The sequence below is a fragment of the Eschscholzia californica genome, unplaced genomic scaffold (assembly GCF_041429995.1).
Source record: "Eschscholzia californica isolate CP2 unplaced genomic scaffold, dmEscCali1.0.p SCAF_2, whole genome shotgun sequence".
NCBI classification, from domain to species: Eukaryota; Viridiplantae; Streptophyta; class Magnoliopsida; order Ranunculales; family Papaveraceae; genus Eschscholzia; species Eschscholzia californica.
The window spans coordinates 2,094,186-2,112,823 of NW_028238309.1; the positions used below are offsets into that span (position 1 = coordinate 2,094,186).

An 18,638-nucleotide genomic window follows, 5' to 3' on the forward strand; every position below is an offset into this window, starting at 1 on the left:
ACACAGAACTAGATCATATTAAAAGCAAATATGGAGTAGATGAAAGACAAAAAGGTAAAAAGACAATGGAGTACCTTCACTCTGTTTTCGATGTGCAAATAGGAAGGAAAACCATAGAAGAACTGAAGAAGTTAGACTAGACTGGTGAAAGTCTACGGAACAAACTCGAGAATTTATAAGAAATAAGAGAGTTCAAACCTTCCATAAAATTCTTCTGCAAGTTCAACAGCAAATAACAACCGCGAAATATCTGCTTCGCAAATCTAAGTAAGAAACAGGACCGCAATTTCTTTTACCAATTAGATCAGTATGGAGCTATCAATAGCAATGTAGCTTAGCATAACATAATAGATTACTGTCTCAGGCAGATTATAGATTAACAAAGAACTGTTAGATTTCAAGAGTAAAAATACATAACCCTAGAAATCATTTTAATCTTGTCTTTGCTTCTCAACTTATCCAGTCTTTCTCTCCTCTAAAATCTCAATATGTCATCAGTAACTCTAGGATCCACAATACACCGATCGTAATCCATGAGAAGAAGAATAGAACCGATCGTAATTCATGAGAAATCTCAATGATTATCTTTTAATTTTGTATTCAATTACTTTTTAGAATTGTAAAGTGGGAGTTTAGAAAGTTGTTTAGCTACTAAACAATTTTAATTTCGAATAAAAATTTCTTTATTTGTTCATTAATGATCGGTGCCCGACCGACTGATACCCGGTTTGCCTGACTATCAAAACGGTCATGGACGGACACTTTGTTAGAGAAAAATCTGAAATGTCCGCCCGTTTTGTCCTGGTGTCCGAGTGGACACTTAGGACTTGTGTCCATTCCGCCCAGACCGGTTGAGTTAGTGTCCGTTTCCCGCCCGTCCGAACTGATTCCAACCCCAGGGTTTTGCGTGGGTGGAATCTTAATGAGTATCTTTTATGGACACTATAAACATTTTGTCTGAGTCTGACCGGTCTGGTGCCGAGATTGCCCGACAATTTAGACAGGCAACGAAAAACCAAACTTTGTCAAGTGCCCGCCTGATTTGCTCGGATGTCCGAATGGAAACAATTGAGATTTTATGCGTTTAGTCCGGATCGGAAGAGCAAGTGACTGTGGACACTTGTCTGGTCCGTTTCCGACCCCTAGTAACAATACAGGATGGAGAAGTTTTATAGACAATGTGCTTTACCCCTAGGACGTGATCAAAACAAGTAGTCCAAACATGGTCAGCCACACCCTGTGTTTGAGAGTGTATCATCCACTTTTTCTTTTTTGTCTTCTTTCGATAAAAAATCACGGGCCAACGACTTTAACTTAAAAATATCTCTTTCTTCTTCTTCTCTTCTCCTTCATTTCTTCTTTTTCTCTCTACCCTCTCTCTCCAGTGAAGATTTGGTCCCAAAACCTTGAAGGGGAGGAGCCCCTTTGTTGGAAACGTCTGGTTCTAGACAAAACTAGACTTTGAAAGGTCAAGTTTCCAAACGAAACCAAACCTTGACGAGCCCCTTCGTTGGAAACGTCTGGTTCTAGACAGAACCAGACTTTGAAAGGTCAAGTTTCCAAACGAAACCAAACCTTGACGAGCCCCTTCGTTGGAAACGTCTAGTTCTAGACAAAACCAGACTTTGAAAGGTCGGCCAAACCTTCAAGGTTTTGTTTCAAACTAGCTCTCTAACGAAAGGACTCCCCCCCCCCCCCTCACGGAAGAGAGACGAGAGAGAGGGGATAGAGAGAAGAAGAAGAATACGGAGTTAAGGTCGTCGCCCAGAAACTCGTAGCTGGCCATAACTCGAATTGGCATTCTAAGCCCGAGGGCATTGCATATTAAGAAATAGACATAGAGACCTACGGACCGCAGAAAGGATGCCTCTAACCAAAATATGTTAGAAAAGGGATTGCTTTTAGCAACATTGTCTCTAATAAGTTTGGGTATTGCCTATTAAAGTTCCCTACACAAAGTTCATCTTCTTGTAAATTTCTCCAAGTGCTAAATGGCTTAATGGCCTAAATATTAGTCGACCACAAGCCTAATGGTGATGTGGTATGCTCCAATTGGCCAGGTTATGGGAAGAGAGAAATGATCTGACCAATTAGAGTCGCAACATCACCATTTGGCCGTAGTCATCCCCTATTTTCGAGCCATTTAACAGTTTTTCGGTAAACTTTTATGATCTATTGTTGGGGTTTTGAGACTTTTTAGGGTTTTTGAAAGAGAAATTGTCTCGGCCTTCTTAATTTAATCAATTAGATGCACGAAAGACGCTACAATAAGTGATTAGGGTTCTTGAGATGAGTGATTTACTGTATATGGATTGATGTGATTGGGTTTCTAGTAGGTTTCTATATATAGTGTCCTGCCTCCTCTAAATTCATTACTAACATCTGGATGGAGAAGTAAATATGCTACAATAAGATTCGAATTCTGCTTTACAAATATATACCACTCAACCAAATGAACTTCATCAATATCAATATAAAGCAATATCGGTTATCGTATTTCTCTCTCTTTTCCTCGTACAATTGTCACTACAGAGTTTGTTGTATTTGAAGACCAAAATTGAAGGGTCGAACAAAAAAAGAACAGAAACCCTAAAAATACTACACCAAGAAAACAGCAGTAGAGATTGATGAATTTGATAAATTTGTTTTTCGTGCACAGTTACAGTATTTAAACAATATGATCTAGCACTTCCCTATCACATCCTGAAATACAACAAAGGACATTGTACTAGAACTAACACAATTTAAATTAAACAACTTCACCTTTCAGATCGTTCATCTGCTAACCCTTTCGAGTAAGTTACATAAAAAGAACTTCAATATTCATCATCGGCTCCGTATAAAAACTAGGAAGTAGCTCAAACAGATGAATAATGAGTCTACGAACCTGCAGATAGCTTCGAGTATATTTCTTTCCATTGATTAGTCTGTTCTCCCTCTATTCTTGTAAAGAGGTAATAACGAATGTCCCCCGTGTTTCCTCCGTCCATAACACCGCCAGTAAAGAATAAATATCGCTAACAACACACAAACCGGAATCGCCCATCTATACAAAGGAATAAAAAAAGAAAGCATTGGTTATCGATTTAGACTTCTTTAGAAATTCTAAAATGAACAGAGACAAAACTCACCTGTCCAAGTCGAGGATAGGACTATAGTCTCCCAAGTGGCGACAATAAAATGCCATGCTGGGTTGTAGTAAAGAGACTCGGCTGACCAAAACATCTTCGTGTATGTTTCCAAGAAAATAAATAATACCCAAGCTGCAATCTCCAATAAAAAGAACTTTACGATGAATCAGCCAACCACTACCATGACAAGGGAGAAAGCGACCAACCAATTAAAGAGCCTGTGGTTATATTCCTTAATAAACAAAGATCGAGACTTCCCCAACATCTGCAAGATTTGATGGCAGAATTTGCTGTCAGAATACTCGTAGGCATGCGAAAAATAACAAAAAGGTTCACAAGCAAACTACAAGGTTGCTCAAGTAAGAAAAGTGTCCTAAAAAGAAATTAGATCAAGTAGTGAAAAGTGATGAAATAAGACGGGAGCTAACCTTCCCCATCCTTTGCTCGTACTTTGTTTTAGAAGGCCCAACACAAACTTCTTCGAAGCTTTGATTGCATTGGAGAAAACTCGCATTAAATTTCGCCATGGATGGGAGTCTAAGGACCTGGAGCTGGTCCATTTTGTCTTCACTTTGAGTAAATAATGCCTCACATAGCTTGGAAGATTTATATTCATTTGCCAAAATGAAGTTTTGGTATGTCTGCACAATGACACAGGAAATTGTAAACGACACAAGTTATATACCTTCTGCAACACTCAAGTTTAGTCAGACTTCTATTATCCGTACCCATGTCTCAAATCAAGTTAACATAGTCGACTACTCTCATACATACCACGAGTATTTCTTGATCCAGTTTCTCAGCGGATTGCTGAGCATGGTGGTGGCCGAAGTGCTGTTCATCGAAGGATTTCATTGCTGCTTGTTTGGATTCCTCGTGGATTTGTTGCAGAGAACCCTCTGACAGAGGCAAATGCAACTCAGCCATCTTTTGACTGTATAACTTCAAGCACCGTTCGAGAATCCCCTTATTGAAAACCTCCACAAGCGAGCCTGTCGATGGGATCTCTCCTTTGTTTAATGCTTCGAGAATCTGAAATACCAATAAATTAATGTCGGAGAAGAATCACACAAACAACTTACATAGCGTAAAAGAACAATCCAAACCCCTAAAATCTAAAAGTTTAATTGTATTAAGAACTAGAACGGACGAGAGACAAAAATGGAACCTGCTCTAAGAAAGATACGAACTCCTTCCCGTTCAGAGGTTTACTCTGCACAATTTTTGGACGAATAATAGCAGCAACAAGTTCTTTCAGTTGATCCCTTCTCTTAACATAAATAGGGTCAAGTTCACCATCCTTCATGTCGCAAAGTTTTGTCCGCTGGAGATGAGGCTGTTACGAAGTCACAGGATAAGCAACTAATTACAACTAAATATTGGACTTATATTCAGCAGTAGACTAACAAGTACCTGTGGCAAGCTGAAGGCGGTACTACTGTTACCCATAATTTCCAAGGATTCTCGGATTTGGTTAACCTGATCAATATTTTTGTCACCTGCAATCACAATTGCCATTATCCAATAATGTGTTCAAAAAATTGTAAAAAGTAGAAATCGCATGCCTATGACTTCGCATCTACATAAAAGCTAACCGTGAAAATTGGGAACATGTTGAAGAGCTTCATTCACCATCTCTTGAACAGATTTCCCTTCTGTAACATAAAATAAATATTAGTAATTAACGAAGGCCTACACTAAAATTCCAGTACAAAGTTAAACCCGTCGTATTATTCTTACGTAAAAAGTCACGTTGGATGAGCCACAAAAGCTTGGCAGGTTCAAATGCAACATCTTGTCCCTGCAATATTTATCAACTATTCAAATACACAGAACTAGATCATATTAAAAGCAAATATAGAAGTGGATGAAAGAAAAAAAGGTAAAAAGACTATGGAGTACCTTCACTCTGTTTTCGATGTGCAAATAGGAAGGAACCCAAAGAACAAGTTAGACTAGACTGGTGAAAATCTCCGGAACAAACTCGAGAATTTATAAGAAATAAGAGAGTTCAAACCTTCCATAGAATTCTTCTGCAAGTTCAACAGCAAATGACAACCGCGAAATATCTGCTTCGCGAATCAAGTAAGAAACAGGACCTTTTTTTTACCAATTAGATCAGTATGGAGCTATCAATAGAAATGTAGCTTAGCATAACATAATAGATTACCGTCTCAGGTAAATTATAGATTAACACGGAACTCATAACAGTTGCCAGAGCAAAAATCCTGTAAATAAAAAAAATCATGTAGGGTTTCACGTGAAGAGAACCACCAATACAAACCAAATGAATGTGATATAAATATGATTTCACGTAGTACCTGTCATCATATACATTTGATTTTCCAACACTTTCAAAGCCTTCTGTATCAAGGTAAAGCACTGATGTTTTTACTCCGTCGATTGTCAATTCTATTGGGGTTCCCCATACCCATATTCCTACGACAAAAAATAAAACTAAGTCAGTAATCTAATAGTGTGCATTATATAAACACAATCATATGATTACTGAAAAGCTTCAACTTCTAGGCATATTTTCAATGAATGCTTCTATTTACGGTATCCATGTTTCTGCCTTATCATTACTACATACTGTTGATGTTTCTTGTAACATAGATCCTGTCGGCTATAAAAACAAAAGGGCCGACAAGTCAAGGCAAACATAACTCAGGGTTAGGAACCAGTAATAGGTAATAATGGTACGAAAAGGACTATAAGTCTATAACAGTATAGCACCGACCGACTAGTACATGCTATTAACAAGTTCAAAGAGATTCATATCAACCTTTTGTTTTGGTATCCCGCATGTGACCAACACCAAAACCTGTAAGAAACATAATTTCACTTAGTAAGAAAAAAATTGACAGGAGTTGATTAAGCAAAAAACAAGTAAAGGTTCAAATAATTGGATCTAAAGATGGACCTTCATAACAAGAAAGTGAGAGGAGTTGATTAAGCAAAAACGATTTTCCTGAACGATATGGACCAATTAACTGAAATGATTCGTTAAGAAGAAGTCAGAAGAGTAGTAACGGTTTGTTTAGAAAAGCATCATATTTTGTTTTCCACATTTCCCAACCATTCTTTCTATGTGCATATTCATTCTAAAACAAGCTAAAGTGGAGACATAACATTGGACTTTCGTGTTACGGACAATTTAGAAGCCCAATTTGCACGACTCCAGCCTAATGGATACATGTAAGAGATAGTAGTTAAATTGGTAATCTTGTCACTTAAAAGAGTTTACTGTTTCAAAACATTGAAAGTGTCTATAGAGATCTGAAGTGAGATTGCCATTCTAAACAAAATGCCAGCTTATGTCAAATTTTGTTAGTGAAAGTAAGTAGGGAAAAATGCTTTGCGCGATCTACGATTCTACGTCTTCATCAAATGTGAGGAACAGAGTTACCCATATTACATGTTTCTTACAGAGTATTACTTCATAAAAGATCTTGCCATCAATGATATCCATGTTAAATGCAATTTTCACCTCGGAGAAGATTGCAATTAGCCATACATATTTTAATTTGAACCAAGAGACAACTTTCAAAGCACTATTCCATTTTTCAGATGAAGAGTTATGAATACAAATTGGACAAGAAATGGGCCGGAGGCTTACAGCAACAGCTGCAATAGGGGTCGTTTTTCTTTCTATTGCCTCTAAGCCTTCTCTTGAAAGACGAAATTTTGTATGATCATGATCGGGCTCCACAATAGGAAACCTGCATATACAAGTAAAATAGGTGAGCATTGGATGGATGTTCAAGGTAAATATATAACATAAACGAGAGCACACACAAATATGTGCACCAGAAAGACACCATAGAAACCCATTAGCTTAAGAACTTCTTTGCAAATACTGCATTCGGCATCTAGTTGAAGATGACAATTGTTTCTTGATATAAGCCCAATATCAATAGTTATAGAAAATAAAGGGCAAATGTCGACTGTCTCTAAGGAAATTAATTCATAAAAATTGAATAGGTAAGCAATGGCACATTTGTATGTCTTTCCAGCCTTCCAACTCTAAACATGATGGATTAGTATAGACGATTAGACATGTCCGTGACAGTGGAGCATGAAATCAGATCAGGACTACATGATCCACCAAAATCAATCCAAAAGCGAGTTTGTTAGTTTCTTTCGGATAGGACTTCCTTAATTTTGTTCGGAAAGCTTTCTAATTTATACAGATAGACACCTAGGGGATCATCTTTAGGTGGTTTTTTCTATCTCAAACAAATATCATCAATCGTAATCTTCCAAACTATCTTCGTATTCGTCAAGATCACCTAATAGGCTACTCTTGTGGTTTGCATTTTTACCTGTTAGTTCCCACTTTGTATATATCAAGTATCGACGAGTTTCTTATCTTTTAATAATGTCAATTTCGTAATCCTTTTCAATGGTGTTATTAAACTTATTCTAACTCTAACAATGTCATCAAGGATATCTAATTCATACACCAGCATCAACAAGAACCATCAAATGGAAAAGAAAAGCAAGCAAGCAACATGTAATTGATGAACTTTTGAGGCTCATTCGATGTCTAAATTTGTGCAAAAGTTGAATCATTCCAAGTAAATTCAAGGGCAAAAGCTATCTCTTTTGGATTGAAAATTGGCAATTGGCACGGAAAGTGACCAACATTGACATAGTCATAGATAACCAAAAAATCATAAAAACCCATTACTAGAAACAATCAAGCATGAAACTTTAATAAATTTGTGAAATTGCTAATCTAAGAAAAAACAAAATTAAACACTTACGCTTGTTGAAAATTCTCAATTGAAGACAACCCAGATTTGAATAAGCAAAAGTAATAGAAATGAAGAAAACCCATCTCCAAATCTTCATCTTTTCTCAAAATCAACAGTGACAACAACAACACTAGAATGACTAATAAAATGAAGAGAAGAAGAAGAGAGATAGAATGAGGTAAGAAGCATTAGGGTTTCTAGACAAGGGGAGGCAATGGATCTAAACAAGGGATGTTTCAGATTTTGAGGAAAAACAAATAAAAGAAAAACTAAAGTTTTAAGACACTAGAGGTTATTGTGGATCTCTGGAAGCCCCAAATTGGATTTTATTATCACCAACTTATTTCTAGCTTCCTCCAGTTTTCTCCCAATATCTTCCATCTTTTCCGTATACTTCTTCTTTCTTTTTTCCAACCTCTCGATTCTTGTGGTAGTTTGGATAGTTTTCTCCATACACTCTGTGCACATACGGGTGAGGTGATCCTCTTCATCCCGATCGCAACCCCAACAAAGCCCATATTCGTCCTCGAACTTAATTTCATTGTATTCTATATCTTCTTCTTCAGAGTTCATTTCTGGTTCCTCCCCGCCAGCACCTGGTGCTCCTGATTCACCCTTTCCTTCTTCCGCAACCTTGCGTTGTTTGGCAGCAGCACCTGGTGCTCCTGATTCACCCTTTCCTTCTTCCGCAACCTTGCGTTTTTTGGCACCATCACCCTTGGCTTCTGCCCCACCTTCCTGGATCAAAAATAAAAATGGAAAAACTTAAGTATTATTTCGAAAAATCTGGACCGTTAAATCTTAACGGTCCAGATTTGATCAAAAGATTAATGCCCGATAGATGGACTCACCGGCAAATCGCCATCATCGTCATTTTTCTCGCCAGCAGCAGAAGCTATAGTTCCCACCAGAGTATCGAAATTTTCAGTCTTACCAAGCACTATCTCAATCTATACACATAACAAAGAACAATTCAGAGAAGAAAATAGAATGAAGATAAACAACAATAATGAAATTCAAAACAAGATTTATAGAGACAGATTCACCTTGACATTTTTAACCATTTTGCCCTGATTTTCGTACTCAACAGTTGATGTCGATATCTCTGTTTCCCACAATCAGAAACGAATTATAGATTGAAACAGAGAATTGAAAATTGGGAATATTTATATATGATAATTGATTGCTTACTTTTTTCAATGGCCAGACCCTGCTCTGTCTTTAGAACGTGAGAAATTGCCACAAGAAATGGAATTGCTAAATTACAACACACAGAAAGTAAGTTGAGTTCTAAGAAATTAATATTAAACCCTAATTGGAAGAAATTAAGTTGAAGAAATATACCCTTTCCCACAGCAGATAGTTCAACCTCATTGTGTTCCTTCATGTATTCCTGTAAACACAACAAAGTAAAAAAACCGAACCAAAATTTTAACATTCTCTCTCTAAATCAAGAACCAGAACCGAAATTAACCTAATTCTAACAGAATATAACGATAGAATAAGAATTGAAATTCGAACAGAATGATAGAAGAAGAATTGAAATTCGAACAGAGATCCATTATTTTTACTTCCTTCTACTAAAACTCCAACTTTCTCATCAAAAATCACACTTTCTCTAGAACTCCGATGACTTTCTCTCTCTAAAATTCCGATCAAGAAGATGAATCATGAAGGTAAGGATCACTCATCTAGATTGACCTAATCCTAACAGAATATAATGTATATAGAAATAGAACAATTGAAATTCTATCTTAATCAAGAACCAGAACTTAACCTAACAAAATATAATGATAGAATTAGAAGAATTGAAATTCGAATGAATTTACCTTAGCAAGATTTACGTAGAAAGACGGAGGTTTCTTGGGATCAGAAACATGAATTCTATTACTATTAATTCCTTCTGCTAAAACTCCAAATTTCTCCATTAAAATTCACACTTTCTCTCTCTAAAATTCCCACTCGCACTTTCTCTCTCTATAACTCCTATCACTCTTTCACTCAAATGACAATGGGTTCAAGAAAGTTCATTCTGTTCGTTTTTATATAGGCGGGATAATTTGTTCTTAAACCAATGGGGTGCCTACACGTGTTGGAATTCGACTAACAAACTGTTGTTATAATTGAGTTCTTGCCGGTTATGGATTCTGTTAACTGACTTTTGTAAAGATTAGTTTACGCCAAATATCCTTGCAAGTTACTTTCTGTTAACTGACTTATAAAGGATTCGTTATGGCAAGATATTGTTGATCTCGGCTTTTACTCATTTCCTGTTATTTAAATCTCATTTTCATCTCTCTAGCAAGTTAGCTTCATTTCAATCTCCAATCCAAGACAAAAATGTGCAGCAACAGCCTCATACTTTTTTTTTATTTTTCCCTACCTTACAGTTTATTGGATACTTATAAAATGAAAATGGGTCTCTTTTTACGTGATTTACCTATTCAAAAACTCAATTGTTACAACGAAACAACAAATAAGATTGTAATTTATAATGCACTAATACTAGCAAAGGCCAAGTAGACTTGCCGATTTTAACCTAGAATTGTTTGTTAAAAACATTTATTTGCTCTCTTTATAAATTCCTATTCTAAAACCGTTTCATATTACAAAAGACGTCTTTTTACTGTTCAACGCGAACCGTCAATTGTGACAATTTTTTTGTTTTGTAGCCAATAAAAAGACAATATTTTCTATTGCTAAATATATATTATATACACTTCACAAATTACATTCCTCAAATTTGAGGTATCCTCAAGCTCAAGATTCATTGTGTATAAAACAATGAAGGACTTTATCATCAAAAAAAAAAAATGAAGGACTTCCATAAAGATTGAACTACAATGTCTGTGGGAATTTCAACTTAGTCAATAATTACAAGGGCACTCATAATCTTTATTCTCCTCACCTCAAATACAAGTAGATCCTTGCAACACAAAATAAAGTACTCATAAAGGGTTCAACGTACTCAAATTCTACATGTCAGAATTGAGATTCTAAATTTTACAGGAGAAGGACAAATTGAGGAAGTTTTGGACTAGCTGAACGAAGTGGACAAAATTTTAAAGTACACAAAACTCCCAGACAAAGAAAGGTAAAATTGGTGGATATTAAATTAATATGTTATGCATCTTCCTCGTAGCAACAGTTACAAATGACAAGAATGCAAGCATGAAAGAAACGAGTTTATACTTGGACAAAGATGCGATAAACTTAGTTGAATCAGAAACGCAGGGCACACATCGTTATTTGATGGGACTACGTCCAAGTATTAGGAATTGGGTTGAGTTACAACCTTGTTGGACTTTGGCAAGTGATGTACAGTTGCCAATGAAGGTGAAATCACAACAAACAAGACCGAGTAATCACTATAACCAGATTGATAAGGGGCAGCAGTTGGAGACCTCATTCACTCGAGGAAGTGTTGTAGGGTCGGCCCTAGCTTATAAGAGGTCCAAAACGAATTTTAGAGTTGGGGCCCCATTTGACTAAGAAAAAAATGAATTTTTCTTTATGATTGTAGGATCGTTTTTAACAAATTATAACAAAAACGCATTCATTTAGTATATCTACAAGCAATAAACTGCTAAATTTTGCCTGAATCCTTCCCCTTGTCTCATTTACTTGTTTTCTTTTTTAACTTTTGTCTCGACCCCTATTATTTGCGAATACAATATTTAGTACGTTATAATGTATTATTGACGGAACTAGTGTTTCTGTTGTATAATTGTCACTTTGTTTTAGTGATTGTTATGTCTTACTTTATTTAAAAGAGAATAGAAAGATCATTGTTTGCATAGAAAAAAAGAAAAATGTAGAAACACTAGAAATGCATGACTTTTAGTCCATATTAGTTAAGTATAGAAGTAAAAGTCCACCACATAAAACTAAAAGAGTAAAATATTATACACAAGAGAAACCCATAATTGATTTTAGATCAAATTATTAAGATTAGAATTTTGATTGCGTTATATAAACAAAATGAAAACCTAAATAATGTATGCATGATTATAGGAAAAATGAAAACAGACAAAATGAAAAAAAAAACATACGAAATACAAAATAAAGATAATATTAATCGTACTTGCGTTCAGGGGCGAGTCCACATAGGGGCCCGTGGGGGCGCAGGCCCCCACGACCCTAATGTGACTCGCTTATGTTATACTTCATGTGCTACTATATATCTTTATTTCAATTTCTAATTACAATCCTTTCTTAGCTTAGGTGGTGAAACAGTCACAAAGGTCAAGGGATCGAGAACCATGCAAATCACTTTTTTTTTCTAGAATTTCTACTAACATATTTTTCTCTAGAATGTCTACTACTTAAGTTAGTTGAAATTGTTCACTAAAAATATATTGCGAAGAGTATGCTTGACTTAAAATTGCTTCTAATTAATTGAGATAACTCAATTTTGACCTACTCAAAGTCATCAACTAAATAAAATGGCATATGAAGAGTTTTCTAAACAACCCCATTACACTACAAAATAGATGGGCTTTAGCTACGCCCTTTTTGTTATGGACTACTCGTTCCGTAGCTATTAGTCACCATTTGCTATGAATATTTATTAGTCGTAGCAATTGCCAACCAATAGCAACAAACTTCATATGTAGTTGCTATGCATTCTTCCGTGTCAAGTGGGTTACACACACAAATTTTTCTGAACTTGAATTATGTGTTTTTGCTACGGTTTGTTTGTCATAGTAATTGATGGGCAGTTACTACGAACCATCCGTAGTTAATGGGTTAAAAATAGCGGCAAGTCTTATCAAGTTGAGCTCCAAAAAATTGCGCCAAAATTTTAAGGAACCAAAATTTGGGGCGCCCAAAATATGCCAAATCCATACTGAAAAGACAAAAATTGGGGAGTTTTTTTTGCTCCAAATTGGGGAGTAATTGCTATGGCCAATGTCCATAACTAAAGCCCGTCTGTTTTGTAGTGTTAATTTTGATTTTGTGTGATTTTTCCATGACTTGTATTTTGGACTTCAAAATTGTCTTTTTTACATTTTTTGTCATAGTAAATATGTTATTAGAAAGAAAAATTTATCCTCATCTTTTCTTCCATTACGATCACTTCCTCGTCATTATCTACCATCGTTTCTTCTCAATCTTCACCAATATCTCTTCATCCCCTCCTTTATTTTTTATTTCAATATCTTTTGGGAATCTAGTTGGGGAAAGATCCTTGAACCATATTGATGAGAAAACTTGAGATTGCTTGTTATGTATCAAAATTACTATTGAATATCTAAACTATAAATAAAATTTGTTATATTTGCTTTTCAGTTCTAGCTTAATCGCGTACTATGAAATTCTTTCATTAGCTATAACAAAAAGGTGCCCCCACTCATAAAAATTTCTGGCTTCGCCACTGCTTGCGTTATATAAACAAAATGATTAAATTCAACAAAAAGTGACATAAAAATGAAAAAATAAATCTTTTTTTAACACAAAACATAAATATTGTATATGTTATTACAAGAAGAAAAAAAAAGGCAAAATGGAAAATAAGTAAAAGAAAAAGAGTTTGTGGATGCTAGAGCTCGACCTCGGTCATATGCAAGGGATCTTGCCGTCCCACCCTTTCGGGTTTTTTATGAAATTTGAGGGTTAAAATATGTTAGCCTTGCCTTTGGGGCCCTTCATAATCCTGGATCGTTAGCGGCTGCTTTGGTCGCTTTGGCCCAGGGCCGTCCTTGGGGGGCAGGACTGTCGTTTATACAAAGTCCAGGGCTATCACCTAACTTTCTAGGACGTAGACAGAATCGAACCTTTAGAACAACTAATTTTAATGCTGAAAATCTTGACACCAGAAATCAATTTGTGGGTGACAAAATAAAATGCTACAAGTGTGGAAAGAGGGACATAAATCAGCTGAATGTCGAAGGAAGAATGCTAACTTGCAAGTTAACGAAGGCGTTGAAGATTTTGAACCTTCCTAAGACGATGAGCACAATGGTGATGCTGAAAATCTACTAGGTTTTACCGAAGATGAAGTTTTATATGATCACACAGATCTGCCAACTCTCGTTGTCCGACAAGCAATGCTAACACCAAAAGCCGTCGAGAACACGCCACAACGCAGTAGCATCTTCAAAACGAGGTGTTCATCACATGGACGACTCTGCAATGTCATTATTGATAGTAGTAGTTGCGAGAATGTTGTTTCTAGAGAAATGGTGAACAAGATGAATATTGTTATGCACCCATGGCAATACGAAAACAAAACAGTTCATTTCGGAGAAAATAACATTTATGTTTTTTACAAAATGGAGTTAAAGTGGTTTTGGCGTCGATGCAAGATGAAGACTTCCCCAATGGTAAAAAGGAAGAATAACGTGCTTCTTTGAGTATTCAACAATTTCTAGAAGAGTTTGTGGCAAATTCGACACCGTATGCTCTTGTTTTGAAATAGGCGAAAGAACGACAACGACAAACACACTCTTTTGAAGTATTCCCAAGTGATCTATTCGCGGAGTACCACCTACGATAAGTATCCAACATATATTGATATGGTACCAGAAGATAGCTTTCTGAATTTGCCGCATTACCGAATGAGCCCGAAAGAACATGAGAAATTCATTCTACTTTTAATGTTTGTGATTTATATGCTTATCATGGAGTCAGGGCATCATCAAACTAACTTGAGGACAAGTTTTCTTCAGGAAGGAGGGTTGATGCAAATGATTCTAGAATACAGTAATAATTCTCTAGGGCCTGCAGCAGTCAAGTCTGTAGTCTAATTAGTCAAAGAATATTAAATTTTAAATATTAATGAAGTGTCTAGGTAATGTGAGAGTTGTCTAGTTGTTGTGTAGAGAAGTGGAAGGGTTGTATCTGGAATGCTATAAGTAGGGAAACTCTCTAGTTTGTAAGGTCGTCGACATCTTTCTGAAATTAAGTAATAGTAAAATCATTTCCTAGCAAAGGGTTCTCAAAGTCTATTTTTTTAGTTTCAACTCAAGAAATCAGGACTCCAACAGTGTTTGGAGTATTATCCTTCCGACTCTAAGGAAGCAAGTACTAATCTGTTTGCTTTACACTAGGTTTATTTACCCTTCGTACTAGGTATATGAAACGTAAAGTAATTGCGTATTTAGTTCTTTTAATTTTCCTTGCAAAAACTTATGCCCATCTTGCCAATTTGTTTCTCTTGATCAATTTCTTCCTCATTTTCCTGCAGTTCACCGACAACAAACCATTGTAGAGCTAAACTCGAAAATAGGTATCCGCACTATAGCTGATTTAACCATTTAGAATACTGTCGCTGAAAAAGGTAAACAATGCACTAACATGACAAATAAAAACCATAGCTCGATTGCAATTTATGCTCATTAACATAGTTTGCTCGATCTATAATGTGTTCGAAAAAACTATCTGTGTCCCATCTTCACGCGCATTCAGATAGTTTACCCGATCTGTCATGTATTTGAAAAGACTAGTCGCGCCTCACGGGCACAGGTTACACCCTCGTTTATTCATAAAACACGAAAGACGAAATTCAGTTTTGGGAGTTGAAATAGTGATTTTATTTTGAAGAATAGAGATAATTGTAGAGAGTTCCGAAAAAGGAGACATATGCCTTCAAAATGTTTTGTAATTGATATGTGAAACTTATACATGTTGTAGAAATTAAAGCAAATGAAAGTACTTGGCTAACAAAAAGTGGTTTGAGTGGGCTGACAAGACTAACTTTCGAGATAACATCAGCATGATGTGTCAGCAATTGGCATCGTCGGGGCATCCATGCCACTTTAAAGTAACACTTTTTGTCATTTTATTTCCTTAAATGTTTCTTATTAGCTTCAAAGAAAGGTGAAGAACTCTGTCAATGTTTGACATGTACATATGAGATGGGTAAGTTTCTAATTTGCCGTGTTTGTGCTCGAGGTCGCTTTGAGGGACATAGTCGATCCCCACCATCTCCGGGATGGGGTAACTTCGTCTCATCACTTCGAAGATGATTGCTATATTCGATTGTCCATCTTTTGCCTCACAACGATCAATACATAGAGAACTTAGGCTTGGGGATTTGAAATTGTATGCTCTTGCTAGAATAGATCTTTGAGTATGAGCATCATAATAGTTTTTATTTAACTTATAGTGACGTCCCTCGTAGAATTTACCACGCTTATCGTGACAAAAGAAATATAACAATAACGTGAGCATTATAGTTCATAATTATTGTTAATTAGTTTATTATTTTAAATTATAGCTTGTATTAGCCAACTTCGGAGTGAAGTAGTGAAGAAATTAGACAAGTCAAAGTTGAATTACGAAATAGGTCAAGAATAGATACAGCTAACGGTTGGAGATGCCGTATGAGGTTATAATTTCATGCTCCCTGGTTACAAACAATCCAAGCTTCAATGGTCGAATGGTGAGGGCTGGAGAAGCCTATCTGCAGCCTAACAAGAAGTGCTAAATGGCTTCCATATGTCTAGTGTTGATCCTGCTCCCGTTACCAGAATGAAATGACGCCCCAGCTCCAGGCGAGACCAAGACTCTTTACATATCGCTTCAATAGGGGCACTGAGTGACAGGAGATTGATGGGGGTCACCTCTGCCGATCTGTTTTTCATTTGTGGGGTTGTTAGTGATACTCTGTTTTTCATTTTCTTCAGTGATTGTTTTTGATATCTCAGGTACTATTTATTTTATGGGGTCGATCTGTAATTAGTTTGATTTTGAGTTATGGGTTGTGGTTTATTTCATGATTTATAATAGTTGGGTTGTCGATCATGTTTTCAACCTTGCTGCTGATATGGGAGGAATGGGCTTCATTCAATCAAACCACTATGTCATTATGTATAACAATACATGATTAGCTTCAACATGCTCGAGGCTGCTAGAATTAATGGCGTCAAAAGGTTTGTCGTCTTACTCTTTGGTTATAGTTTCAAGTGCCAAATTGATTTTGATAGTTGTTGAATCGATAACAATCTTTACTTATTTATTGTGATTTGCAGGTTCTTCTATGCTTCTGTAAGAAAAGAGAATTTGTATTGATTGTATTGATTTCCTAAGCTATTACATAAGTCTTTATAAGGAGTTACATAGGAGAGAAGTTTTATCTATTGGGCAATGTGGTATTAAATGTTCTAACACTCATATATTCTAACACTCCCCCTCAAACTAATGACTTTTGCTAGTGAAAATTTCATGAGTTTGCTAAAATTTGTAAATGTTGACTTGGTATTGATATGGAGACATCATTGTGAGGTTGCTAAGTTGTTGTTCTTTGTTGTTGTTCTTTGTTCTTGTTCTTTGTTGTTGTTCTTTGTTGTTGTTGTTCTTTGTTGTTGTTGTTCTTTTCTCCATTGGAAGACCATTTGAAGAAAAGTTGGCGCCATTGCCAGGTATTTTTCCTTTTTAAAGAGAAAGCGGACAATTATAACCCATTGTCCGGTTGTGGGCGGAGATATACTCCTTGCTATCTTGTTTGTTGTTGAATATTGTTGAATGTTGTTGTTGAATTTTCTCCCTTCTCCATTTGAGGAAAAGTTGGCACCATTGCCTAGGTATGTTCTCTTTTTAAAGAGAAAGTTGACAATTATAAACCATTGTCAAGGTTTTGTTTGGAGTTCTTACTCCATTGATTTTAATAGCCCTCACACATGATTATTACTCCAACATCATCAATGTAATATAATGCAAACCCTTGATCTTATGATTTTATCATTTGTCAACCCCTTAATCTTATGATTTTATCATTTTTCAACCACTAGCAATTACCATTCTTGATTTTTCCCACTTCAATTCTTCTTTATAATCTTCTCTTATCTCCACTTCAGTTGATCTTATGAAAAACTAAGGAACAATAGTTTGAGAGTTCTCAACTTTGATATAAGAAGTATGAGCAAATCAACTAAGAGAATAAACTTTTTGCCATAAAGGAACCCACAAACATGTTTTCAAACATCAAAAGAAAACCATCTTTGAGAATAAGCATGATTTCTTTGATACATTCTATCAAACACTTCGTGTGCATCATATTGGAAATCAAGATTTTGGACAACTATAAGTATAGTTTCAAGATAAACATGGGGTATATAACTATTCAAACAAGAAATCCATGAATTCTTTTCCTTCTCTCTAATAGCTTTCCAATTTCTCTCTAAATATAACTTCATGGACCATGGATACACATAGATTTGATGTTGTGGAGGACTTGACATTTGAAATGCTTGAGATCATTGAAGAGTATATCATGTGATTTCTTCAACAAATCACTCTTGTTTGGATCTTTCATCTTCTTGTTAATCTTCATCATCTTCAAATACTATTGAGAAAAGTATTGAAGAATGATTAGATCTCAACAATAGAAAAGAACTACTCTTATTGGAAAGGAAAAAAAAAAAAAACACTAAACTTCGAACTAAAAACCGATAAAAGCCCGGCGGCCGGTAGCCATTAATGGGACTACCGCCGCCGGAAAGCGGAAGACTCTATTGACTAACCCAAGAAAGAAACCTAGAAGCTCTGATACCATGTAAGAAAAGAGAATTTGTATTGATTGTATTGATTTCCTAAGCTATTACATAAGTCTTTATAAGGAGTTACATAGGAGAGAAGTTTTATCTATTGGGCAATGTGGTATTAAATGTTCTAACACTCATATATTCTAACAGCTTCTAGTGCTTGTATCTACCCTGAATTCAAACAGTTGGAGATTACTGTTAGCTTGAAGGAGGCTGATGCTTGGCCGGCTGAGGTATGTTATTAGATAACCAACCAACTC

At 35.9% G+C, this 18,638-nt stretch overlaps 1 protein-coding gene, 1 long non-coding RNA gene and 1 pseudogene across 3 annotated transcripts in view; 1 reads left to right on the top strand and 2 right to left on the bottom strand.

Moving 5' to 3' along the window:
- LOC147555162 (uncharacterized) overlaps positions 1–18,638 on the top strand; it is a 69,215-nt gene that overhangs the window by 50,116 nt on the left and 461 nt on the right. Inside the window, exons 2-3 of the long non-coding RNA XR_015234655.1 lie at positions 16,625–16,767; positions 16,867–18,611. This is a non-coding gene — a long non-coding RNA (uncharacterized LOC147555162). The remainder of the gene's footprint in view (positions 1–16,624; positions 16,768–16,866; positions 18,612–18,638) is intronic.
- Positions 2,619–7,988, bottom strand: LOC147555167 (uncharacterized; annotated as a pseudogene). The gene is made up of 15 exons (XR_015234654.1): positions 7,901–7,988; positions 6,751–6,853; positions 6,055–6,124; positions 5,917–5,955; positions 5,453–5,570; positions 5,303–5,359; positions 5,034–5,214; positions 4,872–4,932; positions 4,727–4,786; positions 4,545–4,630; positions 4,300–4,467; positions 3,906–4,163; positions 3,560–3,772; positions 3,132–3,396; positions 2,619–3,046 (listed from the first exon to the last, which is right to left on the bottom strand). The product of XR_015234654.1 is annotated as an uncharacterized LOC147555167 (transcript).
- LOC147555168 (uncharacterized) lies at positions 7,869–9,910 on the bottom strand. The gene is made up of 6 exons (XM_086661669.1): positions 9,721–9,910; positions 9,236–9,284; positions 9,083–9,148; positions 8,938–8,996; positions 8,743–8,841; positions 7,869–8,629 (listed from the first exon to the last, which is right to left on the bottom strand). Exons 1-6 carry the CDS (start codon positions 9,817–9,819, stop codon positions 8,177–8,179), a joined length of 825 nt encoding a protein of 274 aa, XP_086517795.1. The 5' UTR covers positions 9,820–9,910; the 3' UTR covers positions 7,869–8,176.

Coding starts and splice junctions, on each gene's coding strand:
- LOC147555168 (XM_086661669.1), bottom strand. CDS start 9,819: ATGGAGAAATTTGGAGTTTTAGCAGAAGGAATTAATAGTAATAGAATT. Junction 9,149..9,235: donor ACTATCTGCTGTGGGAAAGG/GTATATTTCTTC, acceptor GTTGTAATTTAG/CAATTCCATTTCTTGTGGCA. Junction 8,842..8,937: donor AAATGGTTAAAAATGTCAAG/GTGAATCTGTCT, acceptor TTATGTGTATAG/ATTGAGATAGTGCTTGGTAA.